At 39.3% G+C, this 21,745-nt stretch overlaps 1 protein-coding gene across 7 annotated transcripts in view; it reads left to right on the top strand.

The window, feature by feature from the left end:
* MAP7D2 (MAP7 domain containing 2) overlaps window positions 1-21,745 on the top strand; it is a 124,602-nt gene that overhangs the window by 65,408 nt on the left and 37,449 nt on the right. Inside the window, exons 2-8 of one of the 7 annotated variants that reach the window (XM_073357020.2) lie at window positions 661-738; window positions 3,734-3,897; window positions 14,459-14,573; window positions 15,478-15,576; window positions 17,493-17,603; window positions 19,091-19,213; window positions 21,087-21,235. In XM_073357020.2, the coding sequence (XP_073213121.1) occupies window positions 661-738; window positions 3,734-3,897; window positions 14,459-14,573; window positions 15,478-15,576; window positions 17,493-17,603; window positions 19,091-19,213; window positions 21,087-21,235 (839 nt within the window). Of the gene's footprint in view, window positions 1-660; window positions 739-3,733; window positions 3,898-14,033; window positions 14,277-14,458; window positions 14,574-15,477; window positions 15,577-17,492; window positions 17,604-19,090; window positions 19,214-21,086; window positions 21,236-21,745 lie in introns of those variants that run through there. The other 6 variants (XM_073357031.2, XM_073357040.2, XM_073357041.2 and 3 more) reach the window with 6 other exon arrangements.

Here is a 21,745-nt window from a genome sequence, read left to right as displayed (position 1 = left end):
TGTTTCCCAGGCCGAAGCTGGCCTTGGCTGGCGAGCCGTGTGCAAACCTGTCTGTCTGTGTGCTAGCTTCCTTAGAGTTATGCAGGGTCACAGAAAGTTCAAGGAGCAAAGGGGCCTCAGTTTATCTGGGCCTAGAGCAAGAGGGCTTCATCGACACTCATGGTCTTCCACCCTCCCGAGTTACCTAGTGTAGTGCCCAGTGTCACCAGCAGATAGGTGTTAAGAAATTTGGTCACCCTTCCTAGTGTTCTCAGCAGAGGAAGGATTCCCAACCAGCAGGTCAGAATCTGTAGCCAGGTTCTTTGAATATTAACGTTATCCTGAACAAGTGATGTACAATGTGTAGTGTATTAATGTTTTATTGTAACTTTGCCTTCACAAAAAAGGTTATAAAAAACAACAGGCTACAAAAGCCTGATCTTTCACTTTTCTGCAGTGGAAGGGATTCAGGTTTGGGTATTTATAGTGATTAACTTTACTTGGAATTCCACAGTACATAGCAAGGAGTTGTTTAGGAAAAAAAAATCCCTGATACAATGCAATAACCCATGAAAGTATGGTGTAATTTTTTTTTTTTTAAGAAATGCACCAGCTCTTTGGCTCTTTTGGACTCTTCTTGAGTTTTATCGTTAAAATTCCTTTTTTCCCCTCTGGTTTTAGTGATTGATGGATTTCTGAAAACTGATGAAAGGCAAAGATTAGCAAAAGAAAGAAGAGAAGAAAGAGAAAAATATCTAGGTAAGTTGACCTCTGCATTTTTTTAAAGCTATATGTGAGTTTTAGTGGGAAAAGAAAAATAATTATGTTTTTCCTCTTCTGAATTTTAAATGTTATATTTCAGTCCACTTTTGTTTTTTGTCATCTTAAAATGGTTTAAATTGCTGAAGAATTTCAGCAGAATCTAATTCACTTTCAAATAGATAGAGAACCTAATCTTCTAGGACTCTTTCAATTGGTTTCAGTATACAGCACTTCACATTCTACAATTAGCAATCAGTTATCTTCAGTAAATGTGCTATTGAATATTATGACATGAATATATGTGTGAGATACTGACTTTCTGGAAGCTGATGTATATGATTCTGTCAAAAAGTCAAGCCTTGAACAATATTTACAATGAAAGATTGATTGGCTGCGGCATTGTGATTTTAACCTCTGAGTGTTAACAACTTCAAAATTAAAGTGGAGTTAGTGAGAGTGGCATACACTAGATATTTTCTTTGCCTTGCTGTCTGAATGAAAGTTTACAAATTCATTTTTCAGTTGTGGGAGGCAAAAATTATTTTTAGACTCATTGGTGTCATTTCTGATGCTTTAAAGAACAACTTAAACCTCACGGGAAATGTTGAGTGCTTGCAAAATATTTCTGAATAATTCTTTCTACTGCATTATTATAGGCAGGGCAGGTTGCCCAACACTTCCCAGGAAAACATCCTGCTTTCAGTTGCTTATAACTTTACCAAACTTTAAACATTTGGACTGAAATTTGCCATGGCAGGTATTTTTGGAAGATTTCACCAAAATGATTCAGTTGTTTCCAAGAAGGAGGCTAGAGAAAATATGTTTAGCTCATGTCCAAAATCTCTGGTGACCTTTCCTTTGAAAAGCTGCAGTGCCCCCATTTTTTGGAGTAGGGACTTGAAATTTGGCAGGGCTGTGGCCTTTGTGTGACCTTTATACTGCAATTAGACACCCGCAGCTGACTCAGGCTGGAGCTGAAAGGGCTGTTTAATTACAATGTAGAGGTTCCAGCTCAGGCTGAAGCCCGAACTCTGGGATCCTCCCACCTTGCAGAGTCTGAAAGCCTGCGCCTCAGCCTGAGCCTGAACATTTACACTGCAGTTAAACAGCCCCTTAGCTAGAGCCCCTGAGCACAGGCCAGCCAGGCGTCTAACTGCAGAGTAGACATAGCCATTGTCATGGATGTGCCCTTTCCTGTCCTTGTGAAAAGGTGCCAAAATCTGGCCAAGTTATAAGCCTTTGAAGAATCCCAGTTTGCACATGCTCAGTAGAGATGGTTTAGGTTTTTAGCTAGTAAATTCCCCAAAGATTCTGTATACACTGAGCATACTGCAGCCTGGGTTTCAACAGGGCTTTCTCTGCAATAGTGGCACTGGGCCGCTAGAGGCCATGCCACTGCCAGATGTGGGCACCTAAAGTAAGAAGAGGAAGACTCTCTCCAATGTGCACTTGAAGCCTGGGATCAGTTGGGAGAGAAAGCTACTGATTTGAGTGCAGAGAGAATGAGAACTGGGATTGGGGGCGAGCAGTGGGGGAAGTAGATTGGAATAAGGAGCCTGTGAGGGGAGGGAAGACGACAACTGCAGGCTGATGGGGTGGGAGAGGAAACTATGACTGGGAGCAAGAGCCAGATGAGACTGGAAATGGGATCTGGGGAGGGAAATTGGGAAGGGATGGGCAAATTGAGACTGGATGAGGAGCCAAGTGTGGACACTGGGACTAGTGGGCAGGGAGATTGGGAATGAGAACCAATGGGGTGGGGAAAGGAGGGGAGACATACCAGATAAGGGTGCACGGGGGGAGCTCGGATGACTTTGGCCAAGAAACTAGAAAAGGAGCCGGAAGGGGAGAGTTCACAATTAGAATTGAATCAGGAACCTGAAGAGGGGGATTGGGACTGAGAGCCAGTGGGGATGGGGGTAAGGGATTTTAGGCCAGGTTTGGGGGGAGAGATGGATTGGATGAGGAGCTGGGAGAGGTGACCAGTACTGGAACAGTCTGAGGAGTGGAGATGGGGACTGACGGGGTGAGGAGAATGGGACTGGATGCATGATTTTTCAACGTTAATAATATTCTGTTGATGTAGCTTTTAGTGTGTGTGTGTAATATATATTAAAGTGTGGGGTGTGTGTGTGTGTGTGTATACACTCTTATACATTCATATCTATTTTGAATTATTTTTCTGTTGTCTTTTACCTAAAAGTTGGCATGAGAACTGGAGCTTTTTAAATAATTTATTGATTCATTCCTGATATTTATTCCCTTGTCCACTTGAAGTAACAATCCAGTTTATCATGTTGCAGTCATCATTTGTATAGCAATAAATTAGTGTCTCAAAGAGGATTATGACTTTCACGTGGAACAAGCAATTGAGACAAATTCAACAACAGAAAAAATAAATTTTCTTCATACAAATAGCCAGAGGTAACAAACAAGGTAACTGAAACATACAAAATTATTAACTGAATGGACCACTGTTCAAAGTTTTCCATAAATCTTTTGCAGCTATTTAAATTCTTTCTTTAAAGATACCGCCAAAGAAGAGAGAAGGAAAGAATCAGACTTTATAGTTCTAAAACCCACATTCAGCTCTCTTCATCCTACATGTGACTCCTTTTAAAAGCCACAGGAGGCATGTTTGTGCAGGGAAGAATTTAGCCATAAAGCTATGAAGGAACTCATAATGTATACAGATACAGGTCACTTGTTAGTCTGATTATAATGTTTATGGAAGAAATGGAGCACCTGCCAGATTGCAAACAAAGGGTGAACTCATTACTTATTATACTAATTAGATTATTGCTTATTTTCTTGTTTACCTGCATAGTGTATTTTTATGCATTGTGCTGTTGATTTTATTGCATCAATGTGTCCTGTATATTTGCATTTGGTATACTTTTGCTCTTTGCTTCCCATTTTGTCATACCAGTAAATTACTTTATAGACGGGGAAAAATCAAATCAAGTTAAGAGAGTATTTTTATTTATTTAAGCTGCCAGAGAGCAGCAGATTTTGGAGAAGGAGAGAAGAGCAAAACTTCAGTATGAAAAGCAAATTGAAGAACGATGGAGAAAACTGGAGGAACAGAGACAGAGAGAGGAGCAAAAGAGAGCAGCTGTTGAAGAGAAGAGGAAACAGAAGCTCAGAGAAGAGGAGGTGAGGTATACTGCTATGGCATATATAGTACAGCCACCACAGGTAGCGTGACTGTTGTGTAGGGATGGTTATGCTTTAACGTGAGCTATCCAATGATTATGGCACTGCGACTCAACCTTTGCTGCAGTAAGGACCATGCTGGCTGCAGCCTGGTAGCCAACAGCTGTGCCTAAACTTGCATAGGATTTCAGAGAGCTGCACAAAGTTTGTTTTTATATGTATCTCTATGTGTTGTGTATGTGTTATTGAGTACTGTGAATAGTATACAGTACTTCGCAAACTGCACAGAGACCAAATGCTCTGTGGGCTGCAGGGGATGGAGTACCTGTGGGGAAACTGGTACTGCACCTCTGAAAGTTGATCACTTATGACACCATTAATATCTCCTGGGTTTTTTGGTTTTCTTTTTTGGGGGGGCGGGGGGAGGTTTCATAAACCAGTCAGAGAACACTTCAATCTCTCTGGTCACGCGATTACAGACATGAAAGTTGTGATATTACAACAAAAAAACTTCAAAAGCAGACTCCAGCAAGAGACTGTTGAATTGGAATTCATTTGCAAATTGGATACAATTAACTTAGGCTTGAATAGAGACTGGGAGTGGCTAAGTCATTATGCAAGGTAACCTATTTCCCCTTGTTTTTTCCTACCCCCGCCCCCCCCCCACACACACCAGACGTTCTTATTAAACCCTGGATTTGTGCTGGAAATGGCCCACCTTGATTATCATACACATTGTAAGGAGAGTGATCACTTCAGATAAGCTATTACCAGCAGGAGAGTGGGGTGAGGGGAGGTATTTTTTCATGCTTTGTGTGTATAAAAAGATCTTCTACACTTTTCACAGTATGCATCCGATGAAGTGAGCTGTAGCTCACGAAAGCTTATGCTCAAATAAATTGGTTAGTCTCTAAGGTGCCTCAAGTACTCCTTTTCTTTTGACAAATAGATTCCTTTCTAGGCATATTAATACAGAACTCTTAGTAATAATTCATTTAAACTACAATATAGAACCATATTTCCCACTCCCCTCAGAAGCAGTGCAAAGGTTTTGGGGAGTCAGGGGTAATGGAGGAGCTTAGGCAGAGAGAAGTAATTGCTGGGAAGGAGCCTGGGTGTGAACTTGGAGGGTTGTTGGGTGTGGGTGGGAGAAGTATGGAACATTTTTTGTGGGGGATTGTTAGGGAGCTTCCACATGCAGTCCCTGGCTGACCTCTAGCCTATCTAATTCAGTTATACACATCTGCCCCAGTCCCCATGTGTCCCTGCACCCCCACTCCCATTCAGCCCCTGCCCCAGTCTGTCCCCCTCAACTAGCCCTTCTGAACCCCAGTCTGTGACCCCCCAGCACCCCTATGTGCCCCACGCTATCCGTCCCCCATATTTCATGCCTTCTGACCTGGCCCCATGGGCTGGGTGCTGTGAGGAAAGCAGCCTCTTCTCTTCCCTATCTGCAGCTGGGGTGCTCCCACCCAGGAGCAGCTGCTCTCTGTTCTGGTGCCACAGCAGCCACTGGTGGGTGAAAGGCATAACTGCAGGACTTTTCTAGCAGAATGTATTTTCTGCTGAGAAAAAAATTCTGCATGGTACATGAAGTCTGCGGATGAGCAGTGACACAGAATTCCCCCAGGAATAATTATTGTAATATGAATATTAAATATTGATGTCCTACTTTATTCTTGAAGTGGCCACACACATTATGCAGGGCAGACTGGAGTCTGACCACTGCCAGAAACTGGATACTAGATGAGATGGACCTTGGGTCTGATCCCATTCCTCTGGGCATGTCTAAACTACAGACTTAAGTCAAAATTTGTTAGGCCGATTTACAACCACCACAGTAATTACTGCAGTGGCTGATGTCCACACTACCCTCCTTCTATCGGTGGTGCATGGCCTTACCAGGAGCGCTTCCACTGACCGAAGAGGAGTGGTGGAAGGGATTGAGAGCCAGGGCTCTCAGCTCCACTCACCTCCCCATTGCCTGCCAGGAGTGGGTGCCAGACGCCTGTGCTTCTCGCCTCCCCATTCTCCACAGCATGGGGGGGCAGTTGCCCAGGCTTCTCACCTCCCTGAGTGGGGAGCTGGGCAGGTGTAGTCCAGCAGGGAGCCAGGGGCAGCTGGGCTCTAGTTGCCTGGCTTTCTTGTCAATTTCAGCCTGTTTGCTGGATTTTAGATACACAACTCACCATAAAATTAATCAGTGTTGTGTGTCTACATCACCTAGTTGACCTTGAAAATCTGAACCACAGTCTTTATTGACCTGTGCAACACAGTTGCAGCCATGCAGTGTTGACTGCAGACTGATCTTTCCTTGTTGTTTACTGCTATCCGCATACGTTTTCTACTTATCCTACCCATCCCACAGGCATCTTGCTCCTCCACAGAGAGACTCTAGCTGGGAAGCGTGGGTTTCTCTATCTCATAATTTCAGTCAAAACCCAAATGTTAGCTGGATGTTTCTGCTGAAATAACTAGGACTTTCAGTAATGCATGGGTTAATGTAGCATTTCAAGAGCCAGTTTTTAAAAATAGTCGGGACAAGAGGGAAGAGTCAGAAAATGCCAAGGTTCTTTTTTTATGTCCTCTTTACGCTGTCCACTGAAAGATGAAGCACTTTATACATCTAAATACATATTTCCTTTTCTTACCATATCCCAAAACAAAACCAGAAAATCTCAATGGAACATATGTAAATAATCTAAGCCAACTGACAATACCAGTGTTTAGAATAAAAGGAATAAAGTATTCTTAAAGGCTTGTGTGTGCACTTGCATACACACTCTCTCTGCCAGGGTCAGTTAGTACTCTATTTGGTTTTCTGTTGTGGTGGACAGTGGCCTAATTTCTGATGTAGCTCTCAAAATGCAGTGTGTGCATGTGTGTATCTGCACGCTTATGGACAGGCGGGCGACATAGGAGACAAATATGTAATGAGAGTGCTTTAAAACTCTTTTAATTTTTGTTTTTTTCATTGTTACAAAAGCAACAGATTTCTGATAAATTATGTAGTAACAATACAGGCAAAGCTATAAAATATAATTTTATGCAGTATCAGTGCACTGAAGTATCAAAAAGATGAACATAGAAATGAGTAAAAACAGAAACTGAAAAACCAGATTTCAGAGTAGCAGCAGTGTTAGTCTGTATTCGCAAAAAGAAAAGGAGTACTTGTGGCACCTTAGAGACTAACCAATTTATTTGAGCATGAGCTTTCGTGAGCTACGTGAGCTGTAGCTCACAAAAGCTCATGCTCAAATAAATTGTTAGCGCTCGTCATGATAAAATGGGGCATGTTCACATCTCAGATGAACCTTTGCAGTGGACCATTCCAGTTCTGTCCTATGAGGAAGGTTTTAACAAACCATAAAGGGATAGAGACTTAAAATACGGTGTGAAAGTTCCAATTCTGCTGAAAACAAATGGCCACAAGCTTGCCCTGCACTTCCAGGATTTCACTTTAACACTTAAGTTCACCGCTATTATTGTGCTGCTGTTAATCACAGTAAGGTTCCCCTGACTGTTATTGTTCACACACGGGCAGAGGTTGAAGACGGCTTGGGCCTTAGTAGACGTTAGCACTGCCACTGCGGCTGATTAAGAATTAAAAGATTTTTGAAAAGAGAGAGGGGATGAAAAGAGATGTCATGGGAAGATGATGACTTTGCTAGAATAGTGGACTTTCAAATCTTGTAAGGACAGACATTCTAGAGAGCCTTGATGATCTTCTCTATGACCAAATCACCTTTGCAAAAGAGAGAAAACATTTCCATGTAGTTTTCAAAATAATTTACTCCCACTTCTCTTCTTTCAGTCTATGTACGTTTTGCCCCGACTTTAACTTTAAAAGAGAGAACAAAATCTGGCCTCTCCTACTTTAACTGTGACATCCTGTTTCTATGATCTGGTTCTCTATGTGCTTTACTGTCCGTGAAAATGACTTGCTTCATTAAAAAAAAATAATTATGGTCTCATGTTATACCAATAAAATAAAAACCAGCAGGATCTTATTAAAGGGGAAAAGGCAAAATGCCACATTTATTGTGAATACAGAAAGAATCATAGTAAGCAGTTAGTTATAGCTATAACATTCCATTCAATTTCATATTTATTCACTCATTCATTCATTCATTCATTCTCACACACACACACACACACACAGAGGTTCTGCAAGGTTGTTATCATAGTTACCAGCCTTAGAGTTGCTCATGCCAAGCCACTGGCCAGGTGGCCTGGACATGAGGAGGGAGCAGGGCCTTGTCAGATGCTCATCTGATGCTCCTGGAAGTTGGTTTGCAGAATCAGACCCCCCCAAAGTTCTCACTTTCTAGAGTCCATTTTTATAGGAATTTCTTCCTATGCTGGTCTATGGGAATTGCTTCATCATGCTGTTGCTGAATCAATCAGCAGATGGCACATGCCTGATGGCTCCATGCTGCCATATGTTATCTTGTTCTTTGGTTCTCCCATTCTTGAGGCTGTTGGGTGGATTCCAGTCTGCCCTCCGGGGGGGAGTCCTCTGGTTGTATCCACTTGACGCCTTCTTCAGCCCATGGACACTGGATTCTTAGGCAGGCACCTCCCTGATCATTCAGTTATTATCCACACCAAGCATCCATCCACATACATCCTCTATCTCTATTTTAATCACAATTGTTAACAAAGCAAGATGAATACAACAAAAGGGCGGGGAGTCTCTGGGTGCTGTTTCTATTGTTACAAAGTATTGCTTTGAGTCTCTCTCTGTGTGAGTAGTTGTTACAAAGAATTGCTTTGAGAACAGCCTCTGTCTTAGAATGTACTAACAAAATTAGCAGCTTGCAAGTTTCACACATAGAGGGAGAGAAACAGTACCAAAACCCAAGAGACCTCTTAATTAGTAATACCCTGGAATTTAAACTATGGGGAATCAAACTCATTTGTGATTTTAATACAGAACTTCTTTAATATGATCCAACACTTTCAACATATTCTAAATGTATCTCTTGTTAGATGTGATGTCCTCTGCTCTTCTCACATTTTTGTTGTTAAAGCAATGTGAACACCTGTCAAAATGTACAACACTGGATTACCATTCTAACTCGTACTGACTGTGTCAAGCATATTGGGTGCTCTTCTCATATTTTTCCACACTGCCCATTCATACATCATTTTGGGGTAAAAATTTCAGATTATATTTTTTAAAAAGGCAATTAACATTGAATCTGTCACTGTATTGAGGTTTAAATAAACAAGCATTGCAAAACAGGTACATATACAAAACCCAGCCTCCAACTTCAAGACATCTTGGTAATAGCTGTTGTAAAATCATTCTGCATCATTGGAAGGATTTCTCTCAGTTAAATATTCATTATGGAGTACATTTCATATTTTTGAAACTCACATTTGGGAAGGGTATATGTTTACAAAAAATAGACTGGAAGAATTCATAAATGTTTGGGTACTCCAGTTAATTACATTTGGAACCAAAATATGTGAATAATAATTTTTTCATAAGTGTTGTAATTCATTTGTGTGTAACTTAATCCAATATATAAATACACAACTGTATTGTCAAGCAGTTAAGGTATTACACACGCAACATACGGGACACAACTTTATTTCTTTACTCTTGTGAGTTTAAGCAACCGATCAATCCATACCCTCTTCTTCTCCAACTGCAAACATACCCATCATTGTCATTGCTATAACTATTGTACACCACAGACCATGCACTGCAACCTTAACTCTGCCCTCCCTGTGCCCTTCTGCACACCTTTTTACCAGATTTTTTTTGCCCTGTCGGTACTAGTCGTTGTGAATGTCTGGATAGAAATAAGTTGTGTTAAATGAGGGTAGTTTTGGTAAAGGGTTGTGTGCAGAAGGGCAGTTAAAAGGGGTGGTGAAGGCCAGCATCATAGTTTTTGTGATTTTTACAATGCACATTTTTCCCCTTTAAAACCAACAAAAAATTCTTTCCCTCATTGCTGTGCAAAAGACCCACACAAATAAAAGTAGAAAGTGACTGGGTGGTGATATTTAGAAACAGTGCAACTAACTATATACACAGTTTTCATTTTTTTTAAATCCTTTTTTTTTAATTTTGTTTACTTTATGTGAACAGAATTATACTTTTTCTCTAATCTTACAGTTAGCTACGTGTTTGTAACAGTAGGTACAACAATTTCAGGCAGGAGCGTGACTTTTTAAAGCTGTCCTTTTAACCAATTCCTTTTTGTTTCTACCCATGATATTTGTAAAATAACTTCCAGTTTGAATGAGAAAAGAAATTGGATTCTTGTGCCTTTTGTGTGTATTATATTTTGTATAGATGAAAGGGAAGTTCTCTGATCCATTTACTTGCAGTCTCTGTACTAGTGCTTTTTAAAAAAATGTAATTTTGGGTGATCAAAATGGTTCTGTTCTTTCGACTGAAGAAACTTGGGTGGATGACTATAAGGATTTTTGAAATGCAGAAATAAATGTTATATTTTCCCTATGAACAGTAGATGGCTCTTTTCAGGTTTTCATAGTTTACTTATTCTTGATTTAACCTTCATGCGAAGCTCATGGAATACTACAGGATTGTTTTTGGTGGCTCAACATATCAATAGTGCAGCAGTTACCTTCACAATAGCTATTACAGATTCCAGATGGGAAGTTGGCATAGTGTCTGAAACATCTTTCAAGGAGGTAGGGTCTATGTAACAAAGGCAGCAAATTTTGTGTGTTGCTGATGGAGAAATGCATTTGTGTCCTACTGTTTAGCTATTCCTGGACAAAAAAATTGGTTGTAACAGTACTAAATCCAAATGTTGTTTTTGCTAACTCTGGCATTTTATAGTCTAACAAGCTGGGTATTTTTGGTTTTTGCTTTAAGTATGTGATATTTTGCTAGTTTAAAATGTTAATGTATATGTTTGTTAATTTTGTGAGGGTTTAATATTCAAGTGTTCTGTGATTCTCTGATGAAAGGCACACATAAATGAAAGTATATATTTCCAAATAAAATGTACAGAAAATCCTTTTCTCTTTGTAGTTTCATACTATACAATTTAAAATATCAAATTCTAAATGTGGGTAACGTGAGTTTTAAAATACATATGAAAAAAACCACCGTTTTTCCTTTAGACTTTCATTTTGTGTTTTATTTTGTTCATATAACAGTGTTATTAGTTATTTTAAATGCCATGATTGTGTTATCTGACCTACAAAACAGAGGATGACACGATCTTTGCCCCATGGAATATTAAAGTTATAAACAAACATACAAAACAAATACATGTTGCCTCTTATAACCAGCTGACATTTTAATATATAGTATCACATTTTTTAAAAATAAGTGTGTTATACTTATTAGCTATGATAAGATTGGTAGATTTTGCGGAAGTGTGTTTAAAGAGAGATATGAGAGAAGAGAATGATTGTTTTGCATAACACTGGTGGGATGACATTTCATAGGCAAGGAGGATAACTGGAGAAAGTAATGTAAATGAGTGGGAGGAGACTACAAAGAGATCGGTGAGGTAGGAGGCTTGGGAGGAGTAGAGGAACTGAAAGGAAATGAGAGTAATGATTAGGCTGCTGTGGAGTTAGCATGGCCTTGAAGGGTGAGGACCAGAAGCTTGAACTTGATGTAGAAGATGAGTGGAAGACAGAAGAGGGATTTAAATGTGGGGATGACATAGTCAGAGAAGTGGGGAAGGAAGGCTGTTTAGGTCATGGCATGGTAGGCTGGAGGGGAGCAAGTCTGGTGTCAGGGAGACAGAAAAAAGCTGCATAGCAAAGGCAGAAGACCACCACAGTATGGACAAGCATACTTACTCACAGAGGCAGGAAGGAAGGTATGGATTTTTCTGAGCTATTGTAGAGAGAGACGTCTGGATTTTGTGGTGGCCTGTGTGTGCTTCTCTGTGCATGCACTTGGAGGGAGGGTGGGAAATGAGGAGGGGGAAAAAAAGAAGGGAGCTTATGTGTCTGCTTGGACACTGATGGTATTGACAGTGACACAGGGAAAAAGGAAAAGGACAAAAAGCTGCAGTTTGCTTTTGGCATGTTTTGCATTAGCTAATGGCAGGGCATTTAGGATGTGGTGATCTAAAGAGAGCTGGAGATGAGAGACAGATCAAAGGGGGACATGTCAGTAAGGAGTCATAGACGAAGGACTTGTCAGTACATGGACGATGATAGCTGAAAGTTTGAGATCAGATGAGGTCATCCAGAATAGCGGGAAAAGATTGAACAATGGACAGAGCCCTGAGAGAGACTGAAAGAATCCTCAAAAGAGGGAGAGGAGAAACTAAAGGAGCAGTTGGGGAGGAAGAACCAGTAGATCAGAATCCAGGAGGAGGAAGTGGCCTGGTGCTGAAATCAGTGGATAGATCATGAAGGAGGATAGGGTGGAGGCATTTACACTCGGCCAGAAATAGGACATGCTCTTTATCTTAATATGCAGCACTGAGATGGTTTATAGTAAAACTCAGGATAAGTTTATTGATAAAGAATGTAGACTTAAGTTATACTAAGCAAGAGTAACAAAGACAAATGGTTACAAATAAAACAGAAACATGTTTCCTAGTGACAAAAACTTAATTTTAACAAGTTACAATCTTTGTCTAAGCTTTCTCACTGATATCAAACTACCAGCATCTCTCGCTCTTCAGGCCAGAGGATCCAGCATTCACAGAATCAGAGGGCGCTGTTCCCTTTGTCCCCTAAGTGATAGATAGCCAGGATGTTGTTTTGCTCCCCTTTTATTGCCCAAAATCCATTGACTTTGCCTCAAGAGCCATGAAGACCTTCTGAGAGTTCAGACTCTGATGAGTCCTCTGGTATGCTCACCAAGCTCTTCCATCGTCTATTAACTTGATTACTTTGTTTACCTTAATTGTAAATGTACTTTCATTGTCCTTTGCCTGTAATCAAGCTAGACAGACAGTTAAATCCACATTCCTTTGTCTAGGGCAGGCTTTCTTATCCACTCTACTTAGTATGCTTGATCTAAACATATTTCCAGCACACCTAGCTAACTCTTCACATGCTAAATGTACATAAATCACGCAATAATATTAATGTGTTTCCGGTTTACATATGATACCTTACAAGATGCCATTTGGGTAAGTATTATGAGACGTCCTTGTGAGCATGCTCAGTACAAGCCAAGCTGCAAATGGGCGGGGGGACGGGGACATGACCCTTACGCATTGCCTCTGGAGACCAGTGTTCTCTGCCACAGTGAAAGAGGTTAATGATAAAAGGATGGTGGTTAATGTCAGCAGGAAGTTGGTAATTTAATAGGTTGGAGGTAACCCAAGGATTTTGAGATTGGGTTGGGGTTTAACAGGGATGAATAAGGGAGATAATGTGGTGATCAGGGACAGAAAATTTAGAGCATAAGAATCCAGTGTCTTGTGAAAAATAGAGTGACTGATGTAGTGAGTAGAGGAACTGATCCATAGCCGGAGGTAAAAAAACAAACGAATGAATGAATGTTGGGTAAGAAAGTGAGAGGCTGCACAGCTGGACCGATCTTCAGCATGGAGGCTGAAGTGGCCAAAGATGATGGAGGGCAGTTTGGAGAAAGAGAGGAAGAAGGACCAGGACCGTGTGAGGCAATAGATGCAAAAAATAAGTAGAGGGCAAAGAACAAGATGATGCCCATATTGAAGGAAAAAAAGAGAGAAAGTAAAAGGCCAGTGCCACCATCTTGATGAATAAAGCACAGAGAGAGCGTGCACTGTAGGAGGAAGATGGTAACAGGCATGGATAGGGGAGGAGGAGTCAGGTTTCAGTGGGGGCCAGGATGTGGAGGTAGTAGAAAGATCATGCATAAACAGTTAAAAGTTTACGGGTGGGGTAAGATTTCCAGAAGGACCAAAAAAAAGAAAATAAAAAATACACCAGGCAGACGGAAGGGGAGGATGTGGGGATGAGGGAGGGGGAGAAGCAAGTTGTTCAGAGCAAGAAGTAGTAGATATGTGTTTAAAAATGTGTATCTAAATTGAATGGTCTGTGCAACTCGGATTAGGATAAAGACCGTTTTAAATGTCTAATCTGTAGAAGGTGTTATGGGGGAAGCAGGGATTTAAAAAAAAAAAAAAAGTCATCCTGCAAATGCAACCTGCTTCAGGTTTGAAGTGATCATTTATCTGTGCAGCTAGGAGGAGCCACTGGCATTGCAGCAATCTCACTTTAATACTGAAGGAGAAAAACCTGAGGCCTGCTTAGACAAGAAGGAGTTAATGCTTGTCAGGCATTATTCTTCTACAAATTAAGTCCACAGCACAGCAGCAGACTCCCCAGCGGGAACAGATGCTAGGCAGTGATGCAACCTGTGGTATTTACTTAGGCCTCGGTAGTGACCTCAGTGGATTGCAAACAAAGGATACTCTTCTCTGGAGGTAGGTAGACATACTGGTACCTTCTGTATTCAGTCGTTTTTCTTTTGTTGATAGCATAATTACAGGAACCTGTTATGTGGGGTGATAAAAAATGTTTATTTTTTAGTATTGATCAGAAAGCCCAGGTGACCTGAATTAGATTTTATTTCTCTGTCTCTTAATTTTTGCAACAATTTAACCAGGAACGTTTAGAAGCCATGATGCGTCGTTCACTAGAACGTAGTCAGCAGCTGGAACAGAAACAGAAGCGATGGTCATGGGGCGGAGCACTGGCTGCAGGCTCAGGAGGGAGAGATGGTGAGTGAAACAAGCTGCCTGCATTGCAGATCCTGAAGTGCAAAATGCATGAGATTAAAGATAGAAAGAAGGTACCTGTTTATAGTTACTGTGATGTTGTGAGGGTTGTTGATATGTAGCATGAATCAATGCTTTGTAATAGCTTATCAGGTTTCATGTCTATGGTACCTCCTAGGAAGAAAGGTCACTCCTAAGTTTGTGGAAGCAGATCATTTTAATAGAGTAATCAGAAAGTGTTTTGGGGATAACAGCAAATGCTAAAATGAAATTTTAAAAATCCCCAACACATTTAGCTTGCTACGTATTCACAAAGGAACCGAGTGCTGCCCAAATCTTTGTGGAAAATGATCTATTTTTGTCACTGGCATTTCTAAAAGCTCACAGGGATTTCTAGATGATTATGCAGCATTCACGGTTTAAAATGGATTTTTCCATATACTTTTTTGTTGTTGCTGCTGCTCTTTTTGATTTGGTTTCATAATTATTTCATAATCAACCGTGAACTGCTTTTATGTTTCAAAAAGGTATTCATCTCTCTGCTGTTTATCTCATTTAAATTCACTGGGTTTCCAAATGGACTGGGTTATTTAAAAAAAACAAGAACCAAAAAACCCCCTCTGCTCAGATGATGAAATATGGCTGCTGCTCTCTTCTAAACTAAGTGTAAATATATTTTTCTGTCCATGTTAAAGCAAAAAACATTTAGCTTTATTTCACAAAACAATTTTCAGGGTTTGTCATTTAAGAAAAATCGGGAAAGAAATTTACATGCAACATAATAAAAGCAACTCTTCTTCTAGAAAGCAACCTCTTTATTTTTCTAGTATCGCTTATACATGATTTTTTTTTAAGCTATTCGGTAATTTCTTTCACCTCTCTTTGCTCTGATTTTTCTGCTGTATAGGTGAATCAGAAAATACCCCACCCCCTCTCCTAGGTTTAGCTGCCAACACCCTTCCTCCAGACCCTGTGACCGCTACTGCTGCTGATGATTCCTACAATGGTATTTCAGAGAATCACAGTTACCATAGTGTCTCGTTTATAACTGTTCTAATCACTTTAAACCATCCCTTGATGTTGTCCTTCCTAACCACTGGTTTTCTTATTATTTCAGTCCGGTACTCTACACTGTTACCATTAAAGATATGGAACAAATGTCTTTTTTTTCTTTTGATTTTGTCATCGTGAAGCAATGCATGCCTAGCATTCCAGCACAACAGAGACATCTCATAATTTTCTTACTAACTGTGGACTTGAATAACTCAATAAATTCACGTCTTTGTCAAATTTGTGGGCACAAATATGTGTTTCTGTAGTTTTTTTTGTGTGTATGTCATTTGAGTAGCTTGTTCAAGAGAGACTTGATGGGGTAGAGGTTCTATTTTAAAAACATTTCAATTATACAATAAGAATAAATATTTATGGAGATATCACGTCACCCATTATGTATTGATTCCTTCCAGCCCCACCCTCTACATCCACGATATGTTAAAAATTAGGAAGCACTGTTGTTTTAGTATGCTGAAGTATTTTGAACATTGTAATAATTACAAATTTTGATTGAGTTTGTCCTTTGACAACTTTATTGCATTTTATATTGTACATTAGATTAGAATTATTAATTTCAAAGGACTGTGAAATAGATCGTGTATGTCTATACCAGGGATGAATCATACAGTGTGGGGTTTAGGGTTTTTTTTTGGTGGTGGTTGTTTTTTCCTTCAGCTGCAAATATATCTGACATATTTTGGAAATCTAGCACAGCCAATCTACTCAAGAGCTGTTTTTTCAAAGATGGGCACGATGGTTATGCCTGCAAAATGCATGAGTAACTGATGTACTGCAAAAACATGTATGTAAACCCCAAGACTCTTACTTTGGTGCAGACATGGGTGAACAGTCTTGATGAACAAATAAGTGATTTGCAGGTTTGCATGCATTTTCTGGAAGCAATCATTGCACCTATCTTTTAAAAATGTGAACATAAGGAATTTTATTGCTTGCTTTAGCAGATAGGACCAAATCATGCAGTTGTCCCTTAGGCAAGACTTCCACTGATGTAAGTGGGAGTCCTAGTTGAGCAAGGACTGCAGAATTTGTACCATGAATGTGAGTTACTAGCTGAGACTTCTTTGTTGTTGTCAGAGGAAACAAAATTTTAAAAATAAACAACCCCCCCTTAACCATCCAGTGTGCTTGTAGGTTCTGACCATTACATAACGAACACGTCATAGTTCGCTGCTACAATAATTGGGCATACGTGATTCCATCATTATATTGAACTTATGAGTACATAGGAATAGTTATCAAGCCAAAATTTACTTTATCAAACAATATTGTAACAGAAATAAAACCAAATGTAAACAGTTGGGCTGAAACCAAGTTATTGTTTTGAAAGTTCTCATGCATGAGATGGTAAAGAGGTAAATGGTGCTGTCGTATGTCCTATAAATGCATAAATTAGTGTTGAATATCTTGAATTTTGCATTAGAATAGTACTTTGGAGGAGCTGATATACATATCACCTCCGGAAGACTGAAGCTGAGAGAGGTCAGGGAAGAGTTCAAATTTGTTATGTTTGTGCAGCCTATGTATTTTCTTCTTGTACAGGTATTGCATTTCTTTCCTTGATACCATTTCATTCATTTGGATTTAGTATGAAGTTACTTGCTCCTGGCATTGTATTACACAGGGTATTGTAAAATTGAAATGTTAAAATCACAAGTAGAAAAATGATATCCCAAAATGTATCTTATAAAATGCTGGTATCTACAGCAGTTGGAATAGAATTATCTGTTCTGCATTATTCATTGCCCCTAGATGAATGACAAGGTCCGTGAGTGAAAAATGAGAGGTTAATTTTGGGAGTGTTCAACGCTGTAGTATGAATATAAATATCTTTAATGCGTCTCTCTGCAGCATGTGACAAACTTTCAGCTTCTACAATGAATCTGCCAAAGCAAATGGAGTCACCAATCAGTAAGCGTCTCTCCTCCTCCACAGCGGCAATAACGTATTCCCCTGACAGAGGCAAGTGAATATGCTGCTTATGGTCTCTTATCAGCATAAACTCTCCTATGTTTAAAACGCACCTTTTTGTCGATAGATCTGTCTGTAACTCTTGAGTTCTTTATTATAACCAATTCTAACGTTATTGGGGTGGTAAATTAAATATATTAGTAAAAGATCTTAAATACTTGAAATAGCTTTATAGCCAGCCCAGGATAATGCTGCCATGTTGGAGACCCCAGGCTGTGTGGGACTAAACGTAGCACGGCAGATATAAGTCTGTGCCACAGAGGTCAAAGTGCACCTTCATGTAACCATTTTGAGTGGCCAGTTATCTGCATTACTGTGGCTGAATATTGGTGAGGAATGGCAGGGCAGTGAAAACGTTGGATGAATTAAAGAGAGGATGCAAATTAGGGTTTTTTTGAGATGTGATAGTTCACACTCTGATGTATTATACTTCTGCACCTCAAGTAAATATGAGGTTTATTTAAACAGTAAATCACAGCAAGCATTTCATTTCTTACTGGTTGTATTTCATCTCGTGATGCACTAAGAAACAGGGCTGAGCACAAAATGTAATTGCAGTAATCCTCCAAAAAGGCATTGCTTGTGACACTTTAGCCATATTAAGAAACTATATGTAAAAAATGTGTATTTACTGGGTGTTTATTGACAAAAGTTTGTCGTCATTGTGAGCCAGCTGGAAGTTGTCACTTGTGTCAAGATTTCTAGAGTCTTTTAATTCGACTTAAAGGCCTGATCCATGAGAGGTTCTGCAGATGATGAGCACTCTGCAAGATTAGGCCCTTTAGAAGGTAATAATTGTACAGTAAATACTGAAGGATTTGTCCCTCTGTGAATTGTTTCTTTTAGAACAAATGACAAATATTTTGACAGAAACAAGAAGCAACAGTAAACATACTTCATTTTAAATTATTTTTTTAGAGTTGCTTAATAAATATAAATGTAGAACTCGGAGGTTATGGTGATGGGTGACTTTATAAATGCAGGTAATAGGAATTTGTTTATAAACATATGTAGTCATATCTCATATTTATGAGGAGGAAAGGCATAAGGATGTACTGTATAAATAAGGTTTATACAACAGAGAGACTGTGCATTTTAAATGACTCCCAGGGTACTTAGCACACAAACCAGGAACTGCTCTGTCATTGGGGAAAAAGCAAACCCTTTTCATGCTGAGTCATGAAAGCAACCATTTTGCAGAACTGAAGATTCTTCTGTATAAAAAACAAGTTTAATCTACTGTATTTATTATACAGGTTGGAAGATAATTTAGGTGGCTTAAAATGATGAAGAAACCAGAAATCTCCTTCAGAGGAGCATTAACTTCTTTAACAGCATTTTTAAATCACAGACATAACAGGTTTTCTCTTGTTCATTTCATTTGATCATTTCACTGGTTTTATTTAAGTTATTTAAAACAATTTTTTTTTAGCTTTTTCTGTTAAAATTTATTTGTTTTATTTGCTCCCATCCTTCAGCTCACCGCATGCACCTTAGTCCAGTGGAAAACTTTATTGTTTCTCGACTGCTGACTCCCACACAGTCTTCTTTAGCCAGAAGCAGAAGTACATTAATGCTTTCTGAGCAATACAATGATTCAGGTAAAAATGAAAATTGTGCCCTTTGAAAATGTTAAGGTATGTGTTTAGCTGCACTTGAAAAATTGCATAGAGATACTATCTGTTCTTTTTTAATATAATTTTACTTCCATTTTGGGTAGTAATGTCTCAAAAGCATGGAAATATTTACATGTCTACCATTTTGTCCCTTTCAGTTCTTACCTGTATTTATAAGAAAATTTGGTGACGGGGTCTAGAATTAACTAACTAAATAAAATCATCAGGAAATTCCAAACCAGGGCAGAATAATTATGAGGTAGCTCAACTTTTGTACTTACCCTACAAGGTGAAAAAGATATCAGAGAAAAAGATAGCACATTAACTTTGTGCTCTTTATCTTCAACAACCAAATAATATCCAAATTATTGTATATCCAGTATCCAAAATACAAATTAGCATTTTAAACATGTTATCCCCATATTATGTGACTCAAATGTACTCACGTTCTACACATTACCACTTAATAAAAGGATGCTCAAAGATATATTACAAAGAAAAGAGATGTTCTCTTTTTCCCCTCCACTTTTTCTTTATGATATATAAAGGTAGACTCATTAAAAGATCCTCCGTTTTTTGTTTCTACATGAAAAATATTGTACTTTGGAAGTTATGATATAGAATACTTCAGCCATGAGAGAATTCCTGATTTACTGTTCACAGAGCAACTGTCTAAAGGAAAGCCAGCTCAAAATGTCAGTGTACTCTGCTCTAGATTAAAGGAGAGCTACTGAGATGAAATGAAAGTTTGTTGCTTTTTACTTCACGGAACCACAGAAAGGTGGGACTGGAAGGGACCTAAGTAGGTCATCTAGTCCAGTCCCCTGCACTGAGGCAAGACTAAATCTTTTATGGGTTCTTCATTATTTGTGTAGAAGACATCAAACATAGGGCAAAATTGTTTTTTGTTTTGCCTTTTCTCACATTCTCCCAGTTAGTATTGTTTTTTCGCATGTGTGGAAGCTGTCCAACATATTGTCAAAGCAATACCAGTAAAACGTAGAATATCCTCTCTTCGCTAACCTTTTGTTCAAATTGCAGTTAAAAAAAAAAAAGGACAAAAAAGGAGGGGGAAGAAGTGCTGTGATTGTGGTCATGATGCACATAACCAGTGAACTTTCAAATTCAAGGTTACGTGGAGTAACAATAACTGTGCGCTTAATATGTGCACCATTACAATAACTGTGCACTTAGTAATAATAACTGTGCACTTAATATGTCTCAGACAAGCTTTTTTTAGGACTCATGGGTACAGCTTTTAAAAGCGCCTGTTTGATCTAGGTGACTGAGGTCTTGTCTATGTTTGGAGCACTACAGCTGCACGGCTACTGCACTGCTATGGTGCTTCGGTATAGACACGCACGGCTGCAGTCGGAGGGGTTCTTCCACTGGCACAGCTAGTCCGCCTCCCTGAGAGGCAGTAGTTAGGCTGACAGATAGAGACCTAGCACTGTCTACACTGACACAGCTATGGCTATCCTATTAGTCTTTTTTATGCATATTTAATAAAGGAGATCAGCCCTTTTCAGAAGAGGGGGGAAATCACGAAATCTGTATTTGCAAAGTTATTCAGAAATGTTATGGGTAAAAGAGAGAGACTTTAGTGCTCAGGTATTTTATGGGCTTTTTAAAAATGCTCTTAGTTTTATGTTAATGCTTTTAGTGAAAGCATTTTTGGTAAATGAGACCATTCTGCACACATGCAAAAGGCACAGATTTAATGTGATTTAAATATCTATTTAAATCTTTAAAAATGTCGTTTGCCATGTCTCATGTTATAACAAAGTTGTGCTGTTTTTTCCTCTCCCCTACTTTGTCTGTTCCCCTTTGCTCTTGCTATTGTACTGTAACTCTTTAGTATTCCATATCTGTCCTCGTGTAGCACCAGCTAGTCCTCTTAAATCTCCCTACAAGCCTTCCCTCACCCGAAGTGCAGAAAGGAAGAAGGCGGTATCAGCTTCCACTTCTGATACCATGAAAGGGGCAACTGCAGCTGAAGTTACACAGGTGGGTTTGGAACATGTTTTGATTGTGTTCCTGGACAAAGTTATGTTGCTTTTAGTTGCTGTGTTTCATTATTGTACAATATGGTTTTTGTTTGTTTGTTTTTAAGAACAGAAAGCAGAAAAACATTCATGTCCATTTGTTGGTTCCATTCACCTGCCAAGCAGCAGGTTTTTAATATCTTCCTGGAAAGCAGTGTAGCCTCTATTAACCAGAATTAGTTGGAATAACACTTCTGTATTCAGGGAATCTACATTTCTGGCAGTGAAACATGTTTTCTGGAAGTGCTGTGTCTTGGGAAACCAGTACTTCTGGGACTGAGTTTACAGCTGCATGGCAAATGGGATGTCGCCACCGTTGAGAGTGTTTGGCTAGAAATAAAACCACCCTACTGAATTGGCAAATTTCCCTCCTGCTCCGGTAGCTTGCCTAATGTATTGAGAGCATCACTACTTTATACCGGTCAAGTTTCACTTCTTTCTGTATATATAATTTTAAGTGAAATTTATTCAA

This window comes from Lepidochelys kempii, chromosome 1 (assembly GCF_965140285.1).
Source record: "Lepidochelys kempii isolate rLepKem1 chromosome 1, rLepKem1.hap1, whole genome shotgun sequence".
Lineage (NCBI taxonomy): Eukaryota > Metazoa > Chordata > Testudines > Cheloniidae > Lepidochelys > Lepidochelys kempii.
This window is presented reverse-complemented; position numbering and strand designations above follow the sequence as displayed.